This window comes from Coregonus lavaretus (assembly GCF_964263955.1).
Source record: "Coregonus lavaretus genome assembly, chromosome: 27".
NCBI lineage: Eukaryota > Metazoa > Chordata > Actinopteri > Salmoniformes > Salmonidae > Coregonus > Coregonus lavaretus.
Window position 1 is genome coordinate 19,999,888 of NC_140014.1, and position 27,656 is coordinate 20,027,543.

The 27,656-nt window shown below is 43.8% G+C and overlaps 2 protein-coding genes across 3 annotated transcripts in view; one reads left to right on the plus strand and one right to left on the minus strand.

Annotated features, from left to right (window-relative positions):
* The window catches only part of LOC311103053 (eIF-2-alpha kinase GCN2-like), a 34,972-nt gene extending 14,414 nt beyond the window's left edge, over positions 1 to 20,558 (minus strand). For both annotated transcript variants that reach the window (XR_014610058.1, XM_084144569.1), the window contains exons 1-22: positions 20,220 to 20,558; positions 19,499 to 19,614; positions 15,570 to 15,672; positions 15,184 to 15,357; positions 14,984 to 15,064; positions 14,543 to 14,688; positions 14,353 to 14,453; positions 14,080 to 14,237; positions 13,430 to 13,968; positions 12,799 to 12,914; positions 10,933 to 11,087; positions 10,344 to 10,795; positions 10,110 to 10,173; positions 9,310 to 9,399; positions 9,095 to 9,217; positions 8,485 to 8,589; positions 4,324 to 4,390; positions 4,142 to 4,221; positions 3,729 to 3,830; positions 3,574 to 3,624; positions 3,132 to 3,368; positions 2,674 to 2,749 (exon numbers count right to left, since the gene is read on the minus strand). Coding sequence is in view for 1 of the 2 variants with exons in the window: in XM_084144569.1 (XP_084000695.1) it covers positions 2,674 to 2,749; positions 3,132 to 3,368; positions 3,574 to 3,624; positions 3,729 to 3,830; positions 4,142 to 4,221; positions 4,324 to 4,390; positions 8,485 to 8,589; positions 9,095 to 9,217; positions 9,310 to 9,399; positions 10,110 to 10,173; positions 10,344 to 10,795; positions 10,933 to 11,087; positions 12,799 to 12,914; positions 13,430 to 13,968; positions 14,080 to 14,237; positions 14,353 to 14,453; positions 14,543 to 14,688; positions 14,984 to 15,064; positions 15,184 to 15,357; positions 15,570 to 15,672; positions 19,499 to 19,614; positions 20,220 to 20,345 (3,262 nt within the window). In the remaining variant the exon portion in view is untranslated. The remainder of the gene's footprint in view (positions 1 to 2,673; positions 2,750 to 3,131; positions 3,369 to 3,573; positions 3,625 to 3,728; positions 3,831 to 4,141; positions 4,222 to 4,323; positions 4,391 to 8,484; positions 8,590 to 9,094; positions 9,218 to 9,309; positions 9,400 to 10,109; positions 10,174 to 10,343; positions 10,796 to 10,932; positions 11,088 to 12,798; positions 12,915 to 13,429; positions 13,969 to 14,079; positions 14,238 to 14,352; positions 14,454 to 14,542; positions 14,689 to 14,983; positions 15,065 to 15,183; positions 15,358 to 15,569; positions 15,673 to 19,498; positions 19,615 to 20,219) is intronic.
* A 4,643-nt stretch (positions 20,559 to 25,201) lies between these two features.
* On the plus strand, positions 25,202 to 27,531 carry LOC311102474 (actin, alpha cardiac muscle-like; the record flags this gene model as incomplete). Its single annotated transcript, XM_084143831.1, has 8 exons — positions 25,202 to 25,330; positions 25,511 to 25,639; positions 25,773 to 25,883; positions 25,998 to 26,082; positions 26,469 to 26,630; positions 26,775 to 26,966; positions 27,078 to 27,259; positions 27,388 to 27,531. The coding sequence occupies 8 exons, from the start codon at positions 25,202 to 25,204 to the stop codon at positions 27,529 to 27,531; spliced, it is 1,134 nt and encodes a 377-aa protein (XP_083999957.1).
* Positions 27,532 to 27,656: the final 125 nt, after the last annotated feature.

The following is a 27,656-nucleotide window of genomic DNA, read 5'->3' on the forward strand; positions in this document are numbered from 1 at the left end:
TAAATTAATTAGGCCCTAATCTATGGATTTCACATGACTGGGAATACAGATATGCATCTGTTGGTCACAGATACCTATTTTTTTATTTATTTTTAAGGTAGGGGCGTGGATCAGGAGACCAGTCAGTATCTGGTGTGACTACCATTTGCCTCATGCAGCGCGACACATCTCCTTCGCATAGTTGATCAGGCTGTTGATTGTTGCCTGTGGAATGTTGTCCCACTCCTCTTCAATGGCTGTGCGAAGTTTCTGGATATTGGCGGGAACTGGAACACGCTGTCAATCCAGAGCATTCCAAACATGCCAGGTGAGTATGCAGGCCATGGAAGAACTAGGACATTTTCAGCTTCCAGGAATTGTGTACAGATCCTTGCGACATGGGGCTGTGCATTATCATGCTGAAACATGAGGTGATGGCGGCGGATGTAGTCCCCTGTAGCTCAGTTGGTAGAGCATGGCGCTTGCAACGCCAGGGTTGTGGGTTCGTTTCCCACGGGGGGCCAGTATGAAAATGTATGCACTCACTAACTGTAAGTCGCTCTGGATAAGAACGTCTGCTAAATGACAAAAAAAAATAAAAAAATGACAATGGGCCTCAGGATCTCATCACGGTATCTCTGTGCATTCAAATTGGGTTCGATAGGTTGTGGGTTCGATTCCCACGGGGGGGTATGAAAAAAATAAATAATGTATGCACTAACTGTAAGTCGCTCTGGATAAGAGCGTCTGCTAAATGACTAAAATGTAAATTGCCATCGATAAAATGCAATTGTGTTCGTTGTCTGTAGCTTATGCCTTCCCATACCATCACCCCACCATGGGGCACTCTGTTCACAACACTGGCATCAGCAAACCGCTCGCCCACACGACGCTATACATGCTGTCTGACATCTGCCCGGTACAGTTGAAACTGGGTTTCATCCGTGAAGAGCACACTTCTCCAGCGTGCCAGTGGCCATCGAAGGTGAGCATTTGCCCACTGAAGTCGGTCACGATGCCGAACTGCAGTCAGGTCAAGATCCTGCTGAGGACGACGAGCACGCAGATGAGCTTCCCTGAGACGGTTTCTGACAGTTTGTGCAGAAATTCTTTAGTTGAGCAAAGCCACAGTTTCATCAGCTGTCTGGGTGGCTGGTCTCAGATGATCCCGCAGGTGATGAAGCTAGATGTGGAGGTCCTGGGCTGGCGTGGTTACAAGTAGTCTGCGGTTATGAGGCCGGTTGGAAGTACTGCCAAATTCTCTAAAACGACGTTGGAGGTGGCTTATGGTAGAGAAATGAACATTCAATTCACTGACAACAGCTCTGGTGGACATTCCTGCAGTCAGCATACCAATTGCATGCTCCCTCAAAACGTGAGACATCATGTTGTGTGACAAAACTGCACATTTTAGAGTGGCCTTTTATTATCCCCAGCACAAGGTGCACCTGTGTAATGATCATGCTGTTTAATCAGCATCTTGATATGCCACACCTGTCAGGTGGATGGATTATCTTGGCAAAGGAGAAATGCTCACTAACAGGGTTGTACACAACATTTTAGAGAAATACGCGTTTTGTGCATACAGGAACATTTCTGGGATCTTTTATTTCAGCTCATGAAACATGGCACCAACACTTTACATGTTGCGTTAATATTTTTGTTCAGTATACATACAAATATAAACATTAAAAGACACAATCTGGAAGTTCAACTTCAACCAGTGTGCCTGCCAGCCAAATACAGCATCTACTTTGCATATTGCATAATTTAAAAAAAGTAATCTAAACCTGGACAGACCAGAAACTGAATAAACAACTCCAATAAAGAACCGCAGCGAGTTAAAATGTCTACAACATGTATCAATATACACAAAAGTATGTGGACACACCTTCAAATTAGTGGATTTGGCTATTTCAGCCACACCCGTTGCTGACAGGTGTATACAATCGAGCACACAGCCATGCAATATCCATAGACAAACATTGCCAGGAGAACACTACCTGCCCGAATGCATAGTGCCAACTGTAAAGTTTGGTGGATGAGGAATAATGGTCTGGGGCTGTTTTTCATGGTTCGGGCTAGGCCCCTTTGTTCCAGTGAAGGGAAATGTTTACGCTACAGCATACAATGACATTCTAGACGATTCTGTGCATCCAACTTTGTGGCAACAGTTTGGGGAAGGCCTTTTCCTGTTTCAGCATGACAATGCCCCCATGCATAAAGCGTGGTCCATACAGAAACGGTTTGTCAAGATCGGTGTGGAAGAACTTGACTGGCCTGCACAGAGCCCTGACCTCAACCCCATCGAACACCTTTGGGATGAATTGGAACGCCGACTGCGAGCCAGGCCTAATCGCCCAACATCAGTGCCCGACCTATTTGAAGAATCTCAAATATGTTTTGATTTGTTTAACACTTTTTTGGTTAATACATGATTCCATATGTGTTATTTCATAGTTTATGTCTTCACTATTATTCTACAATGTAAAAAATAGTAAAAATACTGAAAAAGCCTTGAATGAGTAGGTGTGTCCAAACTTTTGACTGGTAGTGTATGCGAGCAGATGTTCAAATCAAGGCCCCAGTGAGGTCTTCATAACAGCAACTTTAAAGTGGAATGGGTCAAGTCATTTGCACAAGAGAGTAAACTTCACTTCAGCTCTTAAAATGAGACTCTGAATCTGGACTCACCATGTTTCTTGAAGATCCTGGTGATTGTTTCGTACACATACTGTTGCAATTTGGCACTGTTTAAATTAAAGTTGCCCTGCAGCAAAACAAAGACAGTCTGTTAGGAATCAAAAGGCATCGATTAAAGCTCAAACAGTCCCGCCAGATATGAACCAGATGACAGGAGAACTGCATAATCACAGAAGCAGCATCATTACTGTGTCTACAGTGACACCTACAGGAGGAGATGGGTAGCTCTTCCTACTCTGGACCATTCTATTCTTGGAGTTCAACAGTTTCTCCAAGACTTGTCTGTCATAAACAATAGTTTGAGATGCTATGATGTGGTAGAGAGGATAGTGACGCCCAAGTATTAATGTCTGGTTGGCTTTGGGTTGTGTTTGTCTTTGTATGGTAGGCCGCTAGGACAGGTTTGAGGGTCTGCTCCACTGTGTTGGCCGGAGCAGTAGGCCTGGTACCTTGTGGAGGTCAACATCGTAGGTGTAGTCCATGACGGGGGAGGTGTTCTGGGAGAACAGCTTGTTGACCATGGTGCGGTAGGCCTTGCCGTTGACGTTAGCCATGGTGTGCTGCAGGACCTCGTGGAGCTCCGACTCCTCCATCTGGGGCGGGGGCAGCAGATCACTCTTCAGGAGCTCCTGGGCCGTGGGACGCAGGGCCGGGTCATGGTTCAGCAGCCAGCCAATCACCTTCCTCTGAGATAGACACTGGGCTAAGGATCAGTCAATCAAAGTAAAACTGCCTATACTGTGTAATGTCACTCAGTTTGGTTTCATTACAAACTTCCCATTGTGGGACTTTAAAGTGACCTACTACTTCAACTTTTTACATAGTTTCACAAAAATTCAGAGAGCTGAGAGTATAACTTGTGTAACATGAATTGAATACGTCCTTCCTCACCTGCGTTCCACTCTTACACTCAGGGAAGTCTTCAGGGAAGTGGATGTCCTCCTGCAGAGTGGAATGACAAGAGTAATGGGACAGTGATGAGAGATGAGTGAGTGAGACCCTTCCCGTTGCCCCCCCAACCCCACACCTGTGCTGGACAGACTCACCGTGCGCAGCTGGCTCAGGACTGAAATGCGTTCAGAGCCAGTGGTCATGGGTCGGTAGGACATCTCAAACAGGATGATACCCAAGCTAAACAGATCCACTTTCTAAGGAGAAACACAGATCACGGATGAACCCTCTTCCCTTTACATCTGGTTTAAACAATCAATCCTGAATTATATATCTCCTACTAAGGATACAGTAACACTGTTGGAAAACCTTGAACTACCTCAAAACAGATGGAGGACACTAGTATATGCTCCACCAAGGAGTCAAGGCCCTTAAATCATTACAAGTTATTATAATTCCTAGACTACTTTGAGATTACTTTTTTGGATGAATGACTGTACTGAGACAGTGTCTCTTTATTTTATTCTTCTCAATTGACGTTGGTGTGTGTTCCATTCATATTTCTTGCCTGGTTGTAAGTGGCTTTGGTATTTCCTTGCACCTCTGGACTGACATATAGGGCAGTACCAACCATACCAGTCATATTCCCTGTTCAGAAATAAAACATAATCAGTTTTGCAAATATATAGTCACAGACCCTGAGACACGTTATAAGCCAGTTAGAGAAGAATGGATTTTGCTTCTCAGTACCTGTTGGGTCCGGTTTGAGAATCAGAACAGATCCACTCTCCTCAATATCCAGTTTACCTGCTGCGGCCTGAGGGGAGGAGATGATTTCTACAGTCAAAACCAGTTCTTTGTTAATTATTGAGTTATTTGGACACAGAATAAAAACACAAGGAATACACAAACTTTTTTTAAAAGCTTCAACATTCCACTTTAGCCAGAAGATTCCGACCCTACCGTTACGCTTGTTTACACTGAGCTGCACCGGGGTTGGAACACCATCATGGTTAAATTAAGACTTGTGACTAATTACTTGAAATGGTCTTGATTGTTGAACAATGACCAGTCATCAGCATTGGCACGCAAAGGCAGGCTTGCATATCCAGAGATTATGGACCAGAAAGCACTTGCTTCATTTTCTCAGGTTTTGCTTGACAAAAACAGAGTAGGCCTATGTTATATAATCCATATAAACATATACAGTGCATTTCGGAAAGTATTCAGACCCCTTGACTTTTTCCACATTCTGTTCCATTACAGCCTTAATCTAAAATTGATTAAATTGTGTTTTTTTTCCTCTCATCAATCTACACACAATACCCCAGAATGACAAAGCAAAAACACGTTTTTAGATATTTAAAAAAATATCACATGTAGATAAGTATTCAGACCCCTTACTCATTACTTTATTGAAGCATCTCTGGCAGCAATTACAGCCTAGAGTTTTCTTGGGTATGACGCTACAAGCTTGGCACACCTGTATTTGGGGAGTTTCTTCCATTCTTCTTTGCAGATCCTCTCAAGCTCTGTCAGGTTGGATGGGTGCGTCGCTGCACAGCTATTTTCAGGTCTCTCCAGAGATGTTCGATTGGGTTCAAGTCTGGGCTCTGGCTGGGCCACTCAAGGACATTCAGAGACTTGTCCCGAAGCCACTCCTGCGTTGTCTTGGCTGTGTGCTTAGAGTTGTCGTCCTGTTGGAAGGTGAACCTTCGCCCCAGTCTGAGGTCCTGAGCAGGTTTTCATCAAGGATCTCTCTGTACTTTGCACCGTTCATCTTTCCCCTCGATCCTGACTAGTCTCCCAGTCCCTGCCACTTGAAAAATATCCCCACAACATGATGCTTCAGCTTAGGGATGGTGCCAGGTTTTCTCCAGACGTGACGCTTGGCATTCAGGCCAAAGAGTACAATCTTGGTTTCATCAGACCAGAGAATCTTGTTTCTCATGGTCAGAGTCCTTTAGGTGCCTTTTGACAAACTCCAAGTGTGCTGTCATGTGCCTTTTACTGAGGAGGGATTGTTGGAGTGCTGCAGAGATGGTTGTCCTTCTGGAAGGTTCTCCCATCTCCACAGAGGAACTCTGGAGCTCTGTCAGGGTGACCATCGGGTTCTTGATCACCTCCCTGACCAAGGCCCTTCTCCCCCGATTGCTCAGTTTGTCCGGGCAGCCAGCTCTAGGAAGAGTCTTGGTGGTTCCAAACTTCTTCCATTTAAGAATGATGGAGGCCACTGTGTTCTTGGGGACCTTCAATGCTGCACACTTGGTACCCTTCCCCAGATCTGTCTCGACACAATCCTGTCGTCTCGGAGCTCTACGGACAATTCCTTCGACCTCATGGCTTGGTTTTTGCTCTGACATGCACTGTCAACTGTGGGACCTTATATAGACAGTTGTGTGCCTTTACAAAACATGTCAAATCAATTGAATTTACCACAGGTGGACTCCAATCAAGTTGTTGAAACATTTCAAGGATGATGAATGGAAACAGGATGCAGCTGAGCTCAATTTCGAGTCTCATAGCAAAGGGTATGAATACTTATGTAAATAAGGTATGTTTTTTATTTTTAATACATTTGCAAAAATGTCTTAACCCGTTTTCGCTTTGTCCTTATGGGGTATTGTGGGGTATTTATTTAATGCCTTTTAGAATAAGGCTGTAACATAACAAAATGTGGAAAAGGTCAAGGGGTCTGAATACTTTCCGAATGCACTGTATACAGTTTAGAAATCTACTATGGAGGCACCTTTGCCAGAACAATACATCGGTTACCTGGTGATTTCATTGATCCTTTTCATATTTCAGATATGCCTAGTTTGGTCTGCTACTGGCTGGCTATATGTCTAAAGATAGTTGTAACATCGCACTGCCTTCAATATTATGGGATGAAGATAACATATTCTGGCAAATTAATTACGGTATATGTGAGGAAGAAAAGGTCTACCCAGTTCAGTTGGCAACGAGCATTCTGTGGGCAGGCCGCCCTCCAAAGTGATAGCGGGCGGTGTAGACAGATCATGCTTTCCAGCCAATCCTGCAACCTCCACTGCATACAGGTAGGCCGTATGATCCTGCTTGCTCTGGACTCCAGAGAAGTGACATGATATCCGTAGTTGATATTGACTGCTAACATGAATGACTTTCAGCTACAAATGCAGGTGAAAAAAACCGCAGTTTATTTCTGTACCTTGCATTTTGAAAATGCATAACCGTTTATGGCTATAATGAGGTTACATTTGCGCAGCTGTTATGCGCGCATGGTTGCGAGCTTTGAAGCACTGCTTTTTGAGTGTTGCGAGAAAAAATAAAAAGTTTGAGAATCAGCAAGTTTCAGAGCTAGCAAACAGATTGCTAATTTGCTGTACAGCTATAGGATCAGGTGCAGCGCAAACATCAAATTGTAGAGAGAGAGTATTGCCATAAATATATAGCTCAAAAAATTGTTTGGTGATCAAGAATACTTTACAAGCTCACCAGCAGTGGGGCATCAAGCAACAATTACTAGCATAGGCCTACTGGTCTTTTGGTATGTCATAATTGCTTGAAATGAATAATATACTTATGAAGCTTGCATTTGGAATTTGTTATTAACATTATTACATAATCTAAATGTGTTATAGACAAAATAATGAGAAGGGCTGTCTGGTTCCTCAATAAACAGACAAAGATTTGTAGTTGAATGTACAGATTATTTTTTTTACTTGATTTAAGACTTGACTTGAAAGAACTTGTGGCTCTACTCGACTTGACTTGCGCTTAGAATGCACGACTTGGACAGGACTCGAGACTCAACCCTTTCTACTTGGGATTTGACTTGAGACTCTGCCCTTGTGTCTTGAGACTTGCTTTTGACACAAATATTAGTGACTTGTTCCCACCTCTGAACAAGCGAAACGGTAGGGTCGGAATATTTTGACTACATTCCACTTAGGCTGCGTTCACACAGGCAGCCCAATTCTGATTTTTTTTTGTTGCACTAATTGGTCTTTCAACCAATCACATCAGATCTTTTTCCGAGCTGATCTGATTGGTCAAAAGACCAATTAGTGAAAGAAATGATCAGAATTGGTCTGCCTGTAAACGCAGCCTTAAGCTTTTTCACACTGCAGGCCTTAATGCTCAAATCAGTTTTGTTTTTCAAATCCGTTTTGGACTACTGACAGCAACAAGTTACCAAATCGGATGTGTGTGTTCAGACAGCAGTCATTTGCTGACAAGGCTATGCTAGTTGTCATAGTAATGACGGGAGTGTGTGCAGTGGTGTAGGCTGATTGATGGTGGTGCTTGTGCTTCATATCACTCAGAAGTAATGTAGCAAGCTAAGGTGACAATGCCTGCCATTTCCCAGTTGCTTTGAATGTTCAAAATCATAGTGTAAGAACACTTAAAGCCTCAAAGGATGATCCAACTTTCAAAACGAGTCCTTTTTGGATAGCCACAGAAGTCAACTAGCTAGCTAGGTAGCTGTTTAGCTTTATAGCACATTCACTAATTTGTTTGTAAACAATTAAAAAGCTAGTTAGCTACCACATGTTCTTGTCAAACTGTCAACAGAGTAGCTAGCAAGCAACAAAATATGCCAAATAACCTAGTCTAAAATCCACTTAAATCAGATTTGACCGTTCAGACAAGTCGCATGGCCAGGAATCAGATTTGTATCCGACTTCAAACCACCTACGAAGGTGGTTTGAAATGTGGCTTGAAATATCTGATTCCATGTGCTTTTTGGCTGTTCAGACTGCAGGAAAAAGAACAAGATTCAAATTGGATATGCAAATAAATAGGATTTGAGTCACTTCAAACTGCCAATGTGAACACGGCTTTAGAGACCTCAACATGAACTTCAAGGTATCAGTTAATTAATCTCCATCACCAGGAGACAGCGGAGCCGAGGACATTAATGCATACCACATTAGCAGGATGGTCTGTGGCCAGGCCAAAATCTCCAATTTTCACATGGTCCTGAGAGTCCAAGAAAATGTTGACGGGCTTGAGGTCTCGATGAATCATCCCCTGTTGGAAAGATGGAGGTGATCAATTAGTGCTAATTGGAACCATTGCTGAAAGCATGCCATGCATGCCATCATTGTTGTTCTGGGCTGTGCTGTGACAGCTTGGAAGGAAGGAACATGCATACCAAAACATTTGAGTGTTTGAGAAAAAGAGAAGAGGATCCTTTAAATTTACAATTTTGCAAAGGTGGATAATGAGTCATCAATAATTCCTACAGGACAAATTATATCCCACTTCAATTTCCACTATGAACCTTTCTTTGACATTGGGATCTGAAGATTTAGCAGATACTTGGAGTGGAACAGCAGAATCACAAGCAGTGACTGTCTTGGACTCCCTCCTTCCTAACCGAATGTGACAGGACAGTCCCACCTCTCTCCTCTCTTCTCAAATTCTCTGATCTTCACATTACATCTCTGTTCCACACCCTAAAGCAGACATTTAACCCTGCAGTACACTCTGAGGAGGACATTAATTAGGGGAGGCGGAGGGTTCACAGACAGACCTGTTGGTGGATGTAAGCCAGTCCATCCAGGACCTCCCTGAAGAATCTCCACAGGCGACTTTTGTCCTGATGGAGGCCCTGGTCAATGGTGTCTCGTAAAGTGCTTTTTTCACAGTATTCCATCTGGAGGGAGAAGAGAACACAGGTTAGATATTAGACATAGAACAGTGTCCTCTAGTGGGGTATTAGTTGAGTGCTAGTGAACTGAGCCTTACCTGGATGTAAAGATAATGGGCTATGAGCTGTGGCCTCTCAGAGTCTGTGCTCTCTATCATGTCACCACCCATTCTCTTGCTTGGCTCTTCCTGAGGGATGGAGATTACATTGATTAAATTGATGAAAGTAACACACAGTATGATGATAATATGTGACTGAATTCAGGAAGGAGAGCTTATGTCCAATTTTCAAGAATGACTTTTTCTATTTTTTATTATTCATTTTATAAAAGTACACTCAGAGCTTCAAAATGGTATATCATACACTGTAGTTGAGGGAAACATTGGAAAGTTATGCTTCTTTTAAATCTGATTATCTTGTTATCCCACTTTGGAGAAAAGTAGGAGAATAATGCCCTTGAATGATTTTCACGCTTTCTAGAGAGCGCTTCTTTGTTTACGCTCCCATTCAGCATAGTTTACAACCTCTTATGCCTCAGCCCCAACCATCTCTTTAAGAAATCACATGTAAAAGCACAAGTCAGCATGACATTGTCCTCCAGAAATTAGTCTCTCAATTATCTTCCTTCATTATCTCAACCAATCATGGATCCTGCCTTTCTCCCTAAATACAGTGCTTTTCCATGGCTAAACTAGGCTCATCATTAATTTCTCTCATCAATATTTACAGATCTCATACAAGTTTGTAATTAAGGCATATGAAAGTTCACATGTTCAAGGAGGCGTTTCTGCACAGAAAATACATAAATCAATAAATAAATAAATAACGGCCCTACTGTGAAGTAGGAAATGGCGTCAAATGCCTACGATTCTGAATCGGGTCACATCTAAACACTAACCTGGGATATGCTGCCATCTCCATTGTCAAAAATGATGTCACTCTCCGAGTCACTGTTTGATGGGCTAGACGCAAACAAACCAAAGCAAATACCAAAAGTCAATCATTGTAGTTCCATTTATCAAGAGTACAGAGCATATACTATGTGAAAAGAATCTCCGATAGATGCTATTATACCATCAAAGCTATTTTGTCCTGCACACTCCAATAGTTATGATGCCTTAGGAGAACTCACAGGAACGAGGCACAGAAAACATCATCATCATCATCATCATCCTCCTCCTCCTCCTCCTCCTCGTCGCTGGACTCGTGACCACTGCACTTGGCGCTAGAGGACCTCTCGATGGAGGTGCTCCACTCCACCGAGCTGGCCAGGGCAGGGGGTGGGGCGTTATCCTCCACGTTGTCAAGCATGCTGATTCCCAGCTCGTTGAGGCCTAGAGAAGGGGCTTGGACCTGAGGCAGTCTCTCCGCTGTGCTCCGGGCCTCGGAGCTGTCCGAGCTCAGTACCCCCATGGAGGTGGTCTCGTGCCTCTCGATCCAGGCGTTGTAGTAGCGGACGATGTTCTCATGGTTGAGGCGCGACAGCAGCGTCACCTCACCTTTGATCCTACGGAACTGCTTACTGGCCGGGTTCACCTGGATACGCTTCACAGCATAGTAACAGCCATCCAGCTTGTTCTGGACCTAAACACAACGACAGGATGGAAAGAGAAAAAGAGATGGGTCGGGAGACAAACATTATGTGAACAATAACCATGGACTTAATAAAGGGGAAGGCTATGAAAGCTACTGTCAGCTATGCTATATTAAACATGGGTTACCTTGATAACGGCACCAAAAGCTCCTTTCCCCAGCAGCTGTAACTCCTCAAACTCGTTGAAGTAGCGTGAGAACTGCCTCTGCAGCCCAGTGCTGAATGGAGCATTGAGGATGTGACTGTGAGGGATGACCGACGACACAAAGTCATCACCAATGTCTGGGAGAGGACAGAATACATCCGTTAGGATTCTACAGTGAGGGAAAAAGTATTTGATTCCCTGCTGATTTTGTACGTTTGCCCACTGACAAAGACATGATCAGTCTATAATTTTAATGGTAGGTTTATTTGAACAGTGAGAGACAGAATAACAACAACAAAAATCCAGAAAAACGCATGTCAAAAATGTTATAAATTGATTTGCATTTTAATGAGGGAAATAAGTATTTGACCCCCTCTCAATCAGAAAGATTTCTGGCTCCCAGGTGTCTTTTATACAGGTAACGAGCTGAGATTAGGAGCACACTCTTAAAGGGAGTGCTCCTAATCTCAGCTTGTTACCTGTATAAAAGACACCTGTCCACAGAACCAATCAATCAGATTCCAAACTCTCCACCATGGCCAAGACCAAAGAGCTCTCCAAGGATGTCAGGGACAAGATTGTAGACCTACACAAGGCTGGAATGGGCTACAAGACCATCGCCAAGCAGCTTGGTGAGAAGGTGACAACAGTTGGTGCGATTATTCGCAAATGGAAGAAACACAAAATAATTGTCAATCTCCCTCGGCCTGGGGCTCCATGCAAGATCTCACCTCGTGGAGTTGCAATGATCATGAGAACGGTGAGGAATCAGCCCAGAACTACACGGGAGGATCTTGTCAATGATCTCAAGGCAGCTGGGACCATAGTCCGTGAAGGACTGAAATCCTGCAGCGCCCGCAAGGTCCCCCTGCTCAAGAAAGCACATATACAGGCCTGTCTGAAGTTTGCCAATGAACATCTGAATGATTCAGAGGAGAACTGGGTGAAAGTGTTGTGGTCAGATGAGACCAAAATTGAGCTCTTTGGCATCAACTCAACTCGCCGTGTTTGGAGGATGAGGAATGCTGCCTATGACCCCAAGAACACCATCCCCACCGTCAAACATGGAGGTGGAAACATTATGCTAAGGGGGTGTTTTTCTGCTAAGGGGACAGGACAACTTCACCGCATCAAAGGGACGATGGACGGGGTCATGTACCGTCAAATCTTGGGTGAGAACCTCCTTCCCTCAGCCAGGGCATTGAAAATAGGTTGTGGATGGGTATTCCAGCATGACAATGACCCAAAACACACGGCCAAGGCAACAAAGGAGTGGCTCAAGAAGAAGCACATTAAGGTCCTGGAGTGGCCTAGCCAGTCTCCAGATCTTAATCCCATAGAAAATCTGTGGAGGGAGCTGAAGGTTTGAGTTGCCAAACGTCAGCCTCGAAACCTTAATGACTTGGAGAAGATCTGCAAAGAGGAGTGGGACAAAATCCCTCCTGAGATGTGTGCAAACCTGGTGGCCAACTACAAGAAATGTCTGACTTCTGATTGCCAATAAGGCTTTTGCCACCAAGTACTAAGTCATGTTTTGCAGAGGGGTCAAATACTTATTTCCCTCATTAAAATGCAAATCAATTTATAACATTTTTGACATGCATTTTTCTGGATTTTTTTGTTGTTATTCTGTCTCTCACTGTTCAAATAAACCTACCATTAAAATGATAGACTGATCATGTCTTTGTCAGTGGGAAAACATACGAAATCTGCAGGTGATCAAATACCTTTTACCCCCTCACTGTATATCTTGAATCAAGACTCTTAAAAAGGCAACCATTTTCCCACAACATTATAGGCTTGGAGACTGAAAATAGCTAGTGGCCCTGATCTGAACTTAGTTGTCACCTTCTGGACTAGCGTCCTGGCACTGTGGAGGGGTCTTTGGAAGTGGAGGGTTGAGGAAAGAGTGGTCCAAGAGCTGCTGGGTGTTCCAGCGGTCAGCATCATTCAGACACACACACCTATCGCACAGAACAGAACAGAGAACGGTGCATTAAGCATGGAAACTTCCAAATTAACAGAGCTGACATTCCTGGCATGGCCCACTGTGGCCCGTCAACATCTAATCCTCTGGTCCACATTGTGTTACTCTGTAAAGCACATTTTCATTTAGAATTCAACCACAGGAAAAATTTTAGTTTTAATAGAATGCCACCATTAAAATGTGAGGTACAGGCATGGAAGTGGCTGAGACTAGCTGTCTGGCTGACACTAAGTAATACCCTCTGCCCATTTCTTTGTAGATCCATGGAGCGGAGAGTGAGCAGCCAGGAGCTGGGTGGTGTGCTGGCGGAGGCGGTCCAGTGGGATGGGGTTCTATGTAAAAATGTATGCGCACATGACTGTAAGTCGCTTTGGATAAAAGCGTCTGCTAAATGGCATATTATTATTATTACACCGAGACTAGCTGTCTGGCCGACACCGAATCTAGCTGTCTGGCCAAACTGAATGGATGGTTCTTGTCAGGCAGGCATACCTGTTGAGGAAGTCCTGGAAGTCAGCGGGCAGGCTGGTGGGCACAGACACTGGGTACTCCCTGACCTCCTTCCCCTGGCTCAGTACCAGCAGCATCAGCCCCAGGCTCCACACGTCCCCTTTCTTCCCAGCCTTGGTGGGCAGCGCGTCCTCACAGAAGCGCACGCGGGCCTGCTCAAAGATGTCCTCCTTGCAGATGTCGCCCAGTCTCTTGGAGAGGCTGTAGTCTGTGAGACGCACATTGCCCAAGTGGTCCAGCAACACGCTGGAGGCGCCCAGCTGCTTGTGGACCACAGAGTTGGAGTGGAGGTAGTCGAGGGCAGCCAGGAGCTGGGTGGTGTGCTGGCGGAGGCGGTCCAGTGGGATGGGGTTCTGGCTGGACAGGCTCTGGCTCAGGCTGCTGCTGCCTCCCACATGCTCTACCAGCAGGTCCACCACCAGGCAGTCATCCCTCTCACTGGAGCTCAAGGCCTGGTAGTGCACCAGGTTAGGGTGTTTCAGCTTTAGCAGGGAGTTCAGCTCACTCTCCGCTCCATGGATCTACAAAGAAATGGGCAGAGGGTATTACTTAGTGTGTAGGCCTCTGTTCCAATATCTTGACATCTATTAGTCCTACATCTGATGTCAGGATCTCAGCTAGGAATTACTCACCTGCTTTTTACAATTGTCAATCTTCCCCTTTTCTTCACTGGTGAAGAACTTGCCAATCTTCTTGTTCCAGCGTAGGATCCACTCATATACTATAGCAAACTCTCCGTTGGTCGCATCGAAAGCATTATAAACATTACGGCCAAGTCTCTCACTCTCCCCTGCCAGAGACACAGACACATAGCATATTGAGGCACACAACTCAACACTGACAGTACAGTAAACTACAATGCAGAAACCATAATGAGAGATTTACAGAGAATTTTAAGCTCTTACCGAGGCACTTCCCTCTATGCACCATGAGGTCCCCAAGGGTACTGTTGCTGAAGTAAAGCACTTCCTGTGAGCGTGGGCTATCCTCGCTGTATGTGTCCCGTCTGGTTACAACAAAAACAACATGCAGTGTTAGCTATGGGTAGTTCAGGCACAGAGCTATATATTATTTACACATGTGGCTGGTCCGTGCCTGTGGCGGGTGTTGGAGTTGGTCAGTCTCCGGGGGTTGGCCCCTCTTCTGGGCTCAGTAAGCTCAGGTGGAGGCCCAGGGGAATAAGATGAGCTGCCCAATGCAGAACTGTCTACGGCAGGCTGGTCCATACTCTCAAGGCGCTCCTGGGCAGTCACAAAGCCAGATTATGGTGAAATCAAACAGTTATTTCAGGCTCTGTTTTGCATTTCAGGCTCTGTTTTGCATTAAAATGTTTCTTTTAAAAGGTGTATTTCAGGTCTAGTAGAACATGGCTTTCATATATTTGGTTTCAAATAATATATTAATTGATGATCAGTAGCCTAAAAACACACATAGTTAATCATTCCAAACAATTTTCCAGAGGTGTAATAAGAATTGCTTATCTACTAAAACAGCACGAGTTTGCAAAATGTACACATTTGAAGATTATGAAGGAACCTGTTTGGCCATTTCCTTTCTCCTCTTCTCCTCTCGTTTCTCCTCCTCTCTTCTTTTGATTTCAGCCATGATCTCAAATTGCTTTAGACAAGAATGAGTTGAGAGGTACAGTAAGGAGGACAGTAAGTGTTTGTTTGTGTGTGTGTGTGTGTGTTTGTTTGTTTGTTTGTGTGCGTGTATCAGCATGCATGCGTCCTCACCGTCTGCTCCTCCTGCCTGCGGCGTTGGTCCAGTTTCTCCTGCTCCTCCAGGGCTAGCCTCTCCTGATGCAGCCGCTGGTTCTTCAGCATCTCCTCATGGAAGGAGCTGGACGGAGGCTTGTTGTGTTCACTCAGGAAGCCCTGGACATGGTCGGCCAGCTCATAGATCATCACCTGGGAGAAGAGAGGGTAGATTATGGGAAGACAAATATTTTCTGTCACTGAGATGCGGCTATTGCAAAATGGCACAGGATTTCATGGGTCATCTACTCTTAACTACGAGTAGATATTATACTATTCAGATCTACATGTTTGGTTCAGAGTGGAGATGTCTGAATGTCTGTTGGCATCCGTCTGTCTGTCTGCCTGTATATGTCTTATCTCACCTCCCCACATCGCTCTGCAGCCAGTTTAGTGAGCTGTGTCTGGAGGCTCTGGAGGTTGTCATTGGAGAGACCTTTGGCATTCTTCAGCTCAAACTCTGGAGGTCTGTCGCCCAAGTAAACAACAAACAGGAATTATTGCTATGCATCTATAACATTTTGCTTAAAACTGATTAAATTATTAGGCGATTGTACCAAACCAAAAGACATGTTGACTGTACATTTGTGCCTAGCTCTCGAAAACCCAAGGGGTAACAAGGGGGCTTACAGCAGGTCCCCCTCTTGGGTTCTCATCTGAAGGTATGGACCACAGCTGGCTCCATGTGAACTATAATCCCGACGCTTTGTTTTAACGTTTAGAAACATTGTTAATCCTCACTTGTGATATGGTTTTGGAAACCTTTGGAACTTAACTTTTTATATAAGTGAGAAAATATATATAAATACAGAAGATACACTTACTGTACGCAGTTCAGCAAAGTTGCACCCGGCTTCGTTTTCACACGGTCTCGGCTACGACACATACTCCCACCTTGCGCTCCTATTGGACCATTCCATTTAACATTTCCATCTGGATCACGTTTTTCAAATTACAGCCGGGAGTAACTTTGCTAAACTGTGTACAGTAAGTGTATCATTTGTATTTGAAAAATAATGTCGCTCATATGAAAGTTAAATTCCAAATGTTTCCAAAACCGTATCGCGAGCGAGGCATATTTGCGTTTAGGCAGAGCATTTGGCCAGCGTCGGGCAGCATCAGAAGCTAGCGTCAGGGCATTTGCCTCAGGTGGCATATAGCTACAATTCCTTCAGAAAGTATTCATACCCCTTGAGTTATTCCAAATGTTGTTGTGTTACAGCCGGAATTCAAAATAGGTTAAATTGACTTTTTTCCTCACCCATCTACACACAATACCCCATAATGACAAAGTGAAAACATGTTCTTAAAAATTTGTGCAAATGTATTCAAAATGAAATACAGAAATATATCATTTTCATAAGTATTCACAACCCTGAGTCAATACATGTTAGAATCACCTTTGGCAGCGATTACAGCTGTGAGTCTTTCTGCACACCTGGATTGTACAATATTTGCACATCATTCTTTTTTTATATTTTTCAAGCTCTGTCAAGTTGATTGTTGATCATGGCTAGACAGCCATTTTCAAGTCTTGCCATAGATTTTCAAGCCGATTTAAGTCAAAACTTTAACTACTCAAGAACATTCAATGTCGTCTTGGCAAGCAACTCCAGCGTATATTTGGCCTTGGATTTTAGATGATTGTCCTGCTGAAAGGTGAATGTATCTCCCAGTGTCTGTTGGAAAGCTGATTGAACTAGGTTTTCCTGTGCTTAGCACTATTCCGTTTATTTTTATCCTAAAAAACTCCCTAGTCCTTGCCGATGACAAGCATACCCATAACATGATGCAGCCACCACCATGCTTGAAAATATGAAGAGTGGTACTCAGTGATGTGTTGTATTGGATTTGCCCTAAACATAACAATTTGTATTCAGGACATAAAGTTCACTTATTTGCCACAGTTTTTGCAGTTTTACTTTAGTGCCTTATTGCAAACAGGATGCATGTTTTGGAATATTTTCCGTATGTACCGTCAGTTAAGTTAGTATTGTGGAGTAACTACAATGTTGTTGATACATCTTCAGTTCTTCTATCACAGCCATTAAACTCTGTAACTGTTTTAAAGTCACCATTGGCCTCATGGTGAAATCCCTGAGCGATTTCCTTCCTCTCCAGCAACTGAGTTAGGAAGGACGCCTGTATCTTTGTAGTGACTGGGTGGATTGATTCACCATCCAAAGTGTAATTAATAACTTCACCATGCTCAAAGGGATATTCAATGTCCGCATTTTTTATTTTTTTGTACCAATCTAACAATAGGTGACCTTTGTGAGGCACTGGAATTACCAGACGGATTACCAGGACGTGTACTCCGAGCATGTGCTGACCAACTGGCAAGTGTCTTCACTGACATTTTCAACATGTCCCCTGACTGAGTCTGTAATACCAACATGTTTCAAACAGACCACCATAGTCCCCGTGCCCAAGGACTCTAAGATAACCTGCCTAAATGACTACCGACCCGTAGCACTGACGTCTGTAGCCATGAAGTGCTTTGAAAGGCTGGTCATGGCTCACATCAACACCATTATCCCAGAAACCCTAGACCCACTCCAATTTGCATACCGCCCCAACAGATCCACAGATGATGCTATCTCTATTGCACTCCACACTGCCCTTTCCCACCTGGACAAGAGGAACACCTACGTGAGAATGCTATTCACTGACTACAGCTCAGCATTCAACACCATAGTGCCCTCAAAGCTCATCACTAAGCTAAGGATCCTGGGACTAAACACCTCCCTCTGCAACTGGATCCTGGACTTCCTGACGGGCCGCCCCCCAGGTGGTAAGGGTAGGTAACAACACATCTGCCACACTGATCCTCAACACGGGGCCCTCAGGGGTGCGTGCTCAGTCCCCTCCTGTACTTCCTGTTCACCCATGACTGCATGGCCAGGCACGACTCCAACACCATCATTAAGTTTGCCGACGACACAACAGTGGTAGGCCTGATCACCAACAACGATGAGACAGCCTATAGGGAGGAGGTCAGAGACCTGGCCATGTGGTGCCAGGATAACAACCTCTCCCTCAACGTGACCAAGACAAAGGAGATGATTGTGGACTACAGGAAAAAAAAAAAAAGAGGACTGAGCACGCCCCCATTCTCATCGACGGGGCTGTAGTGGAACAGGTTGAGAGCTTCAAGTTCCTTGGTGTCCACATCACCAACGAACTATTATGGTCCAAACACACCAAGACAGTCGTGAAGAGGGCACGACAAAGCCTATTCCCCCTCAGGAGACTGAAAAGATTTGGCATGGGTCCTCAGATCCTCAAAAAATTCTACAGCTGCTGCACCATCGAGAGCATCCTGAATGGTTGCATCACCGCCTGGTATGGCAACTGCTTGGCCTCCGACCGTAAGGCACTACAGAGGGTAGTGCGTACGGCCCAGTACATCACTGGGGCCAAGCTTCCTGCCATCCAGGACCTCTATACCAGGCGGTGTCAGAGGAAGGCCCTCAAAATTGTCAAAGACTCCAGCCACCCTAGTCATAGACTGTTCTCTCTGCTACCGCACGGCAAGCGGTACCGGAGTGCCAAGTCTAGGTCCAAAATACTTCTCAACAGCTTCTACCCCCAAGCCATAAGACTCCTAAACAGCTAATCATGGCTACCCGGGCTATTTGCACTGCCCCCCCCACCCCATCATTTTACGCTGCTGCTACTCTGTTAATTATTTATGCATAGTCACTAACTCTGCCCACATGTACATATTACTTCAACTACCTCAACTAGCCGGTGCCCCCGCACATTGACTCTGCACCGGTACCCCCTGTATATATAGCCTCCCTACTGTTATTTTATTTTACTTCTGCACTGTTGGTTAAGGGCTGTAAGTAAGCATTTCACTGTAATGTCTGCACCTGTTGTATTCGGCGCATGTGGCCAATAAAATTTGATTTGATTTGAAAACCTCCCTGGTCTTTGTGGTTAAATCTGTGTTTGAAATTCACTGCTCCTCTGAGGGACTTTACCGATAATTGTATGTGTGGGGTAGAGATGAGGTAGTCATTCAAAAGTCATGTTAAACACTATTATTTAACACAGTCTCAATTTAATCAATTTTAAATTCAGGTTGTAACAACAAAATGTGGAAAAGGTCAAGGGGTGGAATGACCCAATGTAATGTAATTGGAGTCATGATAAGGGCCATACAGTCTTCCTAGTGTCAGAGGTTTATTCTAGGCAGGCAATATTATGCAACATTATAAACATCTGAATCTAGGGCAAGGAACACTGATATATCCATCCCATTGATGGATTGAGTAATGATACTCACACATCAGGGTACGTAGGTGGGCATTGGACCTGCAGATCCACTGTCACATAACTTTCCTTCCCATTGCTTAGCCCATTTGGTCGCAGACACAGGTATACCTCTGGTGGCACTTTAATCTGGATGAGGATAAAACAACAGAGAGGATATTGGAAACCTAGCCACAAATAGACATGCATGGCGTTGGTGTAATTAGCACAACTTTGCATCAGCAATAGTGATGGGCATTCCGAGTATTTTCGGTAAGTCGCCTCATTTGGCTCTGTTCACGTAAAAGAGCCGGCTCATTTGGCTCCAAAACAGCTATTCGTTCAAAATGCTTAAAAATGCTTTAAAAAATTGCAAATCTCCAATGTAAAGCGCAAAAGGTAGGCTACCATTATGTCAGATCGTGAAATGCTCCTTCAAATAATTTTTTACCTGAACAAATTCTTCAATTTCTTCTACTACGCTCTCCCCACTATTTATTGTTCCTGCAGTGAGGATTCACCCTCTTTCGACAATTATTTTGTAACTTATCAGCAGGAAAATGTTGTTTTGAACTCAAAAAGCAGTGGTAACAGTATGCAGCCAAATGAACGGCTCTTTTACCGATGCGATTCGGCTCCGTTCCCCAAAAAGAGCCGTTCAAAAAGAGCCGTTCGTTCGCAGCAATCAGGAACTCATTTTGGCAGAAAGTTGCTACTATCTATTCATACGTCAATTGTGTTGAAAGTAGGCCAACCTTCCATGGATGCTTATTCCGCAGATCCTGAAAATCTTCTCCAAAAATGGATGCAAGCGCTTCTAGTTCGTTTTCCTGTTGAACTGAATAGTCGTCTGTCCAGGTAGAAGTCTGATGACAACTCATCCTAGCCGCGCTACATGAGCACTCATGTCTCGCGCACACACCCCTCTCTAAATATCGAGGCGATTTAACTACAACGTAACACTCGTCTTTTGTTACTTCGAAACACTACAATATCAACATTGAATAAATTTACGCGACTGATAATGTATCTGGTTCCAAAACGTTGAACTTCCAGCATTGACTGCACCACGTATTCACAACATTGTTGCAATGCTGTCGCCAGAGACGTAAGAGGAAGTGATACATCCCACTCACCAATGTTTTCTAGTTCATATCCTGTCAATGAACTTAGCATTGGTGCCTATGAGAGAACCACCCCATTAAGCAGACCGGAACTTAATGGTAAGCGACCTTCTTCTTCCTCTTTGGTATCATGGCGCTCCGCAAACAAATGTTCTAGCTGCATGCCGCCACCTACTGTATTGGCTGTGTATCAGCCTACTATTCTGTGGTATGAATTCATTTCACTTTCTGAAAAAATTGCCCTACCAACTAACCTACACCAATTTAAATCTCATCACCGGTAAACGGCTTTCTTCTTCTTCTTCTTCAAGGTTTTATTGGTGGACTAGATCCAAAAAGGTGTATTGCCGCCAGCTATTGGGTGGGGTAAAAACGGACATACTTTAACTAATATATATTTTTAAATATATATATACAGTACCAGTCAAAAGTTTGGACACACCTACTCATTCCAGGGTTTTTCTTTATTTTTACTATTTTCTACATTGTAGAATAATAGTGAAGACATCAAAACTATGAAATAACACATATGGAATCATGTAGTAACCAGACAAGTGTTAAACAAATCAAAATATATTTTATGTTTGAGATTCTTCAAAGCAGCCACCCTTTGCTTGACGACAGCTTTGCACACTCTTGGCAATAAAAAACAAATATTTGGAATAAATTATTTTAGAATAGATATTCAATGGTATAGGCTATTGGTGTAAAATGCTCTGGGTGTGATGAGAGAGTTCAAAGAGAGGCCTGTACTCAGAACAAGCTGTGTGACATTGAGTTGTGTGAGATTCTAAAAATGATCTCTCCAATAACATCAGTGATCAATGCTGGTTTGGTCATTGGCTGGCAGAATAACATAATTGGACTGCAATGGAATCCTAAACCATAGCATCCAGCACCTATCTATCTGTGGAGAAATAGCGAGAAAGTAACACCTATAAATAGGCAGGCCTAACATCCAGTGGGACAGCCTAGAGGAGAAAAATGCTCTCATATAATCCAGCCATGGATATAATCTAACAGACTCCAAAGATAACCATCCGCCAGTGTCCCCCTGTCTGACCCGCCTAAAGGGTGTTGGAGGGGGTGGGACGAATAAGGATCTCAGTTTGCTAACTCAACACGACGGGACCCAACTGGATTGACACCTGTTACACGCCATGACCATAAAAGGAGAGAGCTGAACCAATCAGGGCTCAGCACGGCAGACACAGGCCAGTCAGACAGCCAGCTCGGAGGAAGGACAGGACTGTCATTACCCTCAGCTGTTCACCATGTTTAGGGGCTCAGCCCACATACCAGCAGCAGCCTGGTCCACTGACATATACAGTGTTCTACTGACTGGTGGACCAAAGCCTCTCTCATTTGTCTCCTTAAGAAGGCCCACAAATCTGTTTTTGCCACCCTGCATTCAAGGAAGGCCCTCATATTGATATGGTATAAGTGTCTCATACCTGTCAATGGATTTTATATCATGTGTCTCCTCCCTCAGACACCCATTGACTACTCCACCCACATCAAATGTGTATCAATGAAAACACTGTGACACATCTGCTCAGTGTTTTTAGAGATAATTGTATTAAGTACAATTTCAGTAAATGTCAGAATCCCTTTTCAGTTTTCTCACAAACTCTGGCTTTTAAAACAATAACACCATCAATCTACATTTACAATGACTAATGCACCTTTTTGTGTAATCTCAAAAATAATGATTGATCAGAACCTTTATTTTAATAATGTCTTATCAACAGTTTTCAGAATTCTTTAAAATGTCAAATTGAATTTCAAAATGAACTGGCTATAATTGAACTATCTTTAGCTTTGTGTAAAAAAAACTAACATTTAAAAATAAAAGCTAAACCTACAGTGTACAAAACATTAAGAAAACCTGCTCTTTCCATGACTTAGACTGACCAGGTGAATCAAATCGAATCGAATCAAATCAAATTGTATTTACCACATGCGCCGAATACAACAGGTGTAGACCTTACAGTGAAATGCTTACTTACAAGCCCTTAACCAACAATGCAGTGTTAAGAAAAATGAGTGTGAAGTAGAAAATAGATAAGTAAAAAATTAAAAATAATTAAAGAGCAGCAGTAAAATAACAGTAGCGAGGCTATATACAGGGGGTACCGGTACAGAGTCAATGTGCGGGGGCACTGGTTAGTCGAGGTAATTGAGGTAATATGTACATGTAGAGTTAAAGTGAAAGCTATGATCCCTTAATGATGTCACTTGTTAAATCCACTTCAATCAGTGTAGATGAAAGGGAGGAGACAGGTTAAAGAAGGATTTTTAAGCCTTGAGACAATTGAGACATGGATTGTGTATGTGTGCCATTCAGAGGTTGAATGGGAAATACAAAAGATGTAATTGCCTTTGAACGGGGTATGGTAGTAGGTGCCAGGCGCACCGGTTTGAGTGTGTCAAGAACTGCAACGCTGCTGGGTTTTTCAAACTCAACAGTTTCCCGTGTGTATCAAGAATGGTCCACCACCCAAAGGACATCCAGCCAACTTGACACAACTGTGGGAAGCATCGGAGTCAACATGGGCCAGCATCCCTGTGGAACGCTTTTGACACCTTGTAGAGTCCATGCCCCAACAAATTGAGGCTGTTCTGTGTGGGCAAAAGGGGGTGCAACTCAATATTAGGAAGGTGTTTCTAATGTTTTGTACACTCAGTGTATATGAAGTATTTTAATGAAGAAGACAATTTAAACGGACCTAACAACATGGCCTGACATTAAGAATACCATTATAACATCCAGACATCTTTAAAAAACAAAACAACATTCCCTTTTCACTTCTCTCATCTTATTTCTAAAGCAGATCAGTCTGGCATGTCTCAGGAAGCATCTCACCATTTTTGAGGAGTCCCATCCCAACCGGTCACATACATTTACTTCTAATGTTGTTTTCTTTTTTCTAGATGCTCTTATTTGGACTTGTGTGAACTCCAGGCTCCGCCCCTGATCCCCAGACCCCGCTCTTATTTAAGGGGTCCTCTCACCCTCGCCCTTTGTCCCAGTGGAAGCATCAGTCTTGCAATACAACTTGGTGAGTGCATATTACTTGCATATTATTACTATTTATTTCTATGGAAAACATCAGACTTTGTCGGGACTGGGAGTCCACATTTTAGTTATTTGAGTACATCTTGACCTGGCACTGGTCTCTGACATTGGATGTAGTTTTTTACCTGGATGAATTCTTTGTAGCTTTATTGAGGCATGAACTAGAAGTACACTTTAAACTGAAGTCACTGCTTATTGGAATGGATTGATGGTATCGCTCCAAAATAATAAGCAACACTCAGCTATTCAGAGATTTGTGAATGATAAATTACTTATCATCAGGTGATTGTGAGGAGGGTGCAGGTAATTATTGTGTAATAACTTAGTAAACAGTTACTGGTACACTGATCAATGCTGGTTTGGTCAGGTACATTGAGACAGATCTAAAAGTGTCTAATAAATGAAGCCATTATAGGGAGATGGGGTAAAGAGCCATGCTGTAAACAGAGGTGTTACAATGTGCCGACAGCTGCTCTCTGGGTTGGCTCCAACTCTCCCATGCCTGAAATAGCTCCAGATAGAGGTCCATGGAGGTCAATGTGGCACAATGTGTAAGCTGTGTTTGGAGCAGACAGGGTGTGGAGCTTAAAATAGATAGCTTGTCTTGCCTGCTGTTGCCAATGATATGGCCCTTTTTGGAGCTACCTCTGCGGCCCTAAAATGGCCTAGGAACCATCATGACAGCTGAGCTACAGTATCGGCAGAGGCGCAACTTTCACTGGGGACATGTCCACCCCACATTCTGAAATTGCATTTTTGTCCCCCGCAGTTTTATCATTGGAATGTGATACAAAACAAGGCAACGGTGTGATTTAGGACCATGCAGAAGCATCTGAGCGGTTGGGTTGGCTGTTTGGAGTGTTTATCTGACAAGAAAATGTAATTACAATAATTATTATTATTATGTCCCCCCTACTTCTAAAACCAAAGTTGCGTCCCTGAGTATCGGTAACTTCACAACAAGCTTGGATTAAAAAATAAATAAAAGCATACATTAGTTAGGATTCTATAGATAGCTGCTATTTTAAATACAAGGAATTGATAACATTTTCAAAATACGTTTTAGTCATTTAGCAGACGCTCTGAGCGACTTACAGGAGCAATTAGGGTTAAGTGCCTTGCTCAAGGGCACATCGGCATATTTTTCACCTAGTCAGATCAGGGATTTGAACCAGCAACCTTTCAGTTACTGGCCCAATGCTCTTAACCGCTAGGCTACCTGCCACCAAAATAGTTATAAGACAAGTTGTAAAAATGGTACTACAGTAGTAAAAAAATACAACTATATTAACCATTGTATGAAATAGAGAGCAGTATATTAACTTCCAAAAGACACACAAATGCAGGATATTGAAAAACCTGGATTCGCATGCAGACATTTTCCATAAATTGTCTGTGGTTGTGAACAAAAACCAATTAGGAAAGGCCTGCTTGAAATGCAATCAATGGTTGGGGGGGTTACAGCTGTTCCCACCACTCATTCTCAACCTTGTGTCTCTATGTCACCCACAGACCATACCAGTAAAGCCTAACCATGTGTGACGACGACGAGACTACCGCCCTTGTGTGCGACAATGGCTCTGGCTTGGTCAAGGCTGGATTTGCCGGAGATGACGCTCCCCGTGCTGTCTTCCCTTCCATTGTGGGAAGGCCCCGCCACCAGGTATTGTACTTAAGAAAAACTACCATGATGTAACTGGGGCTGGTATAGATTGTGTCATTGTACAGACACAGATTTTTAGGGGAGGGGTATCAAACTGTGTCAAAAAGAGTGCAATATGCTGCTGTGCCATCTGTCATGTAGGCTTTGATGATGATGTAATTCCTAACTTCTCTTCTCCAGGGTGTGATGGTGGGTATGGGTCAGAAGGACAGCTACGTAGGTGATGAGGCTCAGAGCAAGAGGGGTATCTTGACTCTGAAGTACCCTATCGAGCATGGCATCATCACTAACTGGGACGATATGGAGAAGGTGGGTCGTAGATTACAACATCTTGCACTGAAGGAAGAGTTTTGGTATTGATTTTGGCACAAGACTAGAAGTAAATGTGTGCAGCATAACAACATAATAAACAGAGAACTTCAACTCTCTCATATTTTTGCAGATCTGGCACCACACCTTCTACAATGAGCTGCGTGTGGCCCCTGAGGAGCACCCCACCCTGTTGACAGAGGCTCCCCTGAACCCCAAGGCCAACAGAGAGAAGATGACCCAGGTAATTTTAACTGCATTATTCCCCCACTTCAAATCCATGTTTTCTGTTAGAGGCAATGCTATGGATAACCGTCAAGCAAACTTCTGAAATGTCTCTCTTATTCTTATGTTATAGATCATGTTTGAGACCTTCAACGTTCCCGCTATGTATGTGGCCATCCAGGCTGTCCTGTCCTTGTACGCCTCCGGTCGTACCACAGGTCAGTATTCCAGGACACTGCCTCTTATATGTACCATTGTCAACCATGGATAGTTGATATATTACTGATACAATATGTAGTTTGCTGCCACACATTAGTGGTCAATATGACAATAGGAGACAACTCAAATGAAGTTGATGCACGTGTTACAATATGTTGAATAAGTGTGCTGTTTAGTTGTCAGAGACAGCTAGATGAATTGTGCCCTGGTTGTCGAGGACGTGTTAATCCCTGTCTGGCAGGGTATGTGGCACACCTGCCATTGATGTCAGCGGCATTGTTAGTTTATGATGTGACAAATGCTTGTAGTGATTCCCATATGGCAGCCGGCCATTCCTCTGTCTGTCATGTCTGTCTGACTAATGTGCCTTGTCTGCCCCCTATAGGTATTGTGCTGGACTCTGGTGATGGTGTGACCCACAATGTCCCCATCTATGAGGGTTATGCTCTTCCCCATGCCATCATGCGTCTGGATCTGGCTGGTCGCGATCTGACTGACTACCTGATGAAGATCCTGACAGAGCGTGGCTACTCTTTCGTGACCACAGGTAAGGATGTGTAGGAGAGCTAACTGTCAATGAGGTTATGCCTCATTTTTAAGATTATTGTAATTTCTGTATGTTTACGGCAATCTCTTGCTGTGCAGTTGTGTGAAAGTTCTTCCTCTCATCATTGAAACTTGCCCCCCTTAGCTGAGCGTGAGATTGTGCGTGACATCAAGGAGAAGCTGTGCTATGTCGCCCTGGACTTCGAGAATGAGATGGCCACTGCTGCCTCCTCCTCCTCCCTGGAGAAGAGCTACGAGCTTCCCGACGGTCAGGTCATTACCATTGGTAATGAGCGTTTCCGTTGCCCAGAGACCCTCTTCCAGCCTTCCTTCATTGGTGAGGCATGCTTATGCATTATACATTATGGTTGCGATACAATATGTTATTACAACAACAACAAAATGGTGTGTTCTGTGTCAATTAATGGACTGTAATATCTTCTACCAGGTATGGAGTCCGCTGGTATCCATGAGACCGCCTACAACAGCATCATGAAGTGTGACATTGACATCCGTAAGGACCTGTACGCCAACAATGTGCTGTCAGGTGGTACCACCATGTACCCTGGTATTGCTGACCGTATGCAGAAGGAGATCACAGCCCTGGCCCCCAGCACAATGAAGATCAAGGTGAGGGACAATCCCACCATATTAACCTTCTGGATGTCAACCATCAAGTTAATTTAAATGTTCAGGTATGCATATGCAGTGGGTCTACGTGAAACTAAGCAATTCTCTGTACTCTGTTCATCTTCTAGATCATTGCTCCCCCTGAGCGTAAGTACTCTGTCTGGATCGGTGGCTCCATCCTGGCTTCCCTATCCACCTTCCAGGCCATGTGGATCAGCAAGCAGGAGTATGATGAGGCAGGCCCCTCCATTGTTCACAGGAAGTGCTTCTAAACAATCAACCCCTTCACCCATACATTTGTAATGCGTCATTTACTGTATATACATGTTGTAATAAAAGTAGATCCTTGTAACAGCAGATTTGTTTTGACTCTTTTCTGCATTGTAGGGCGGCAGGT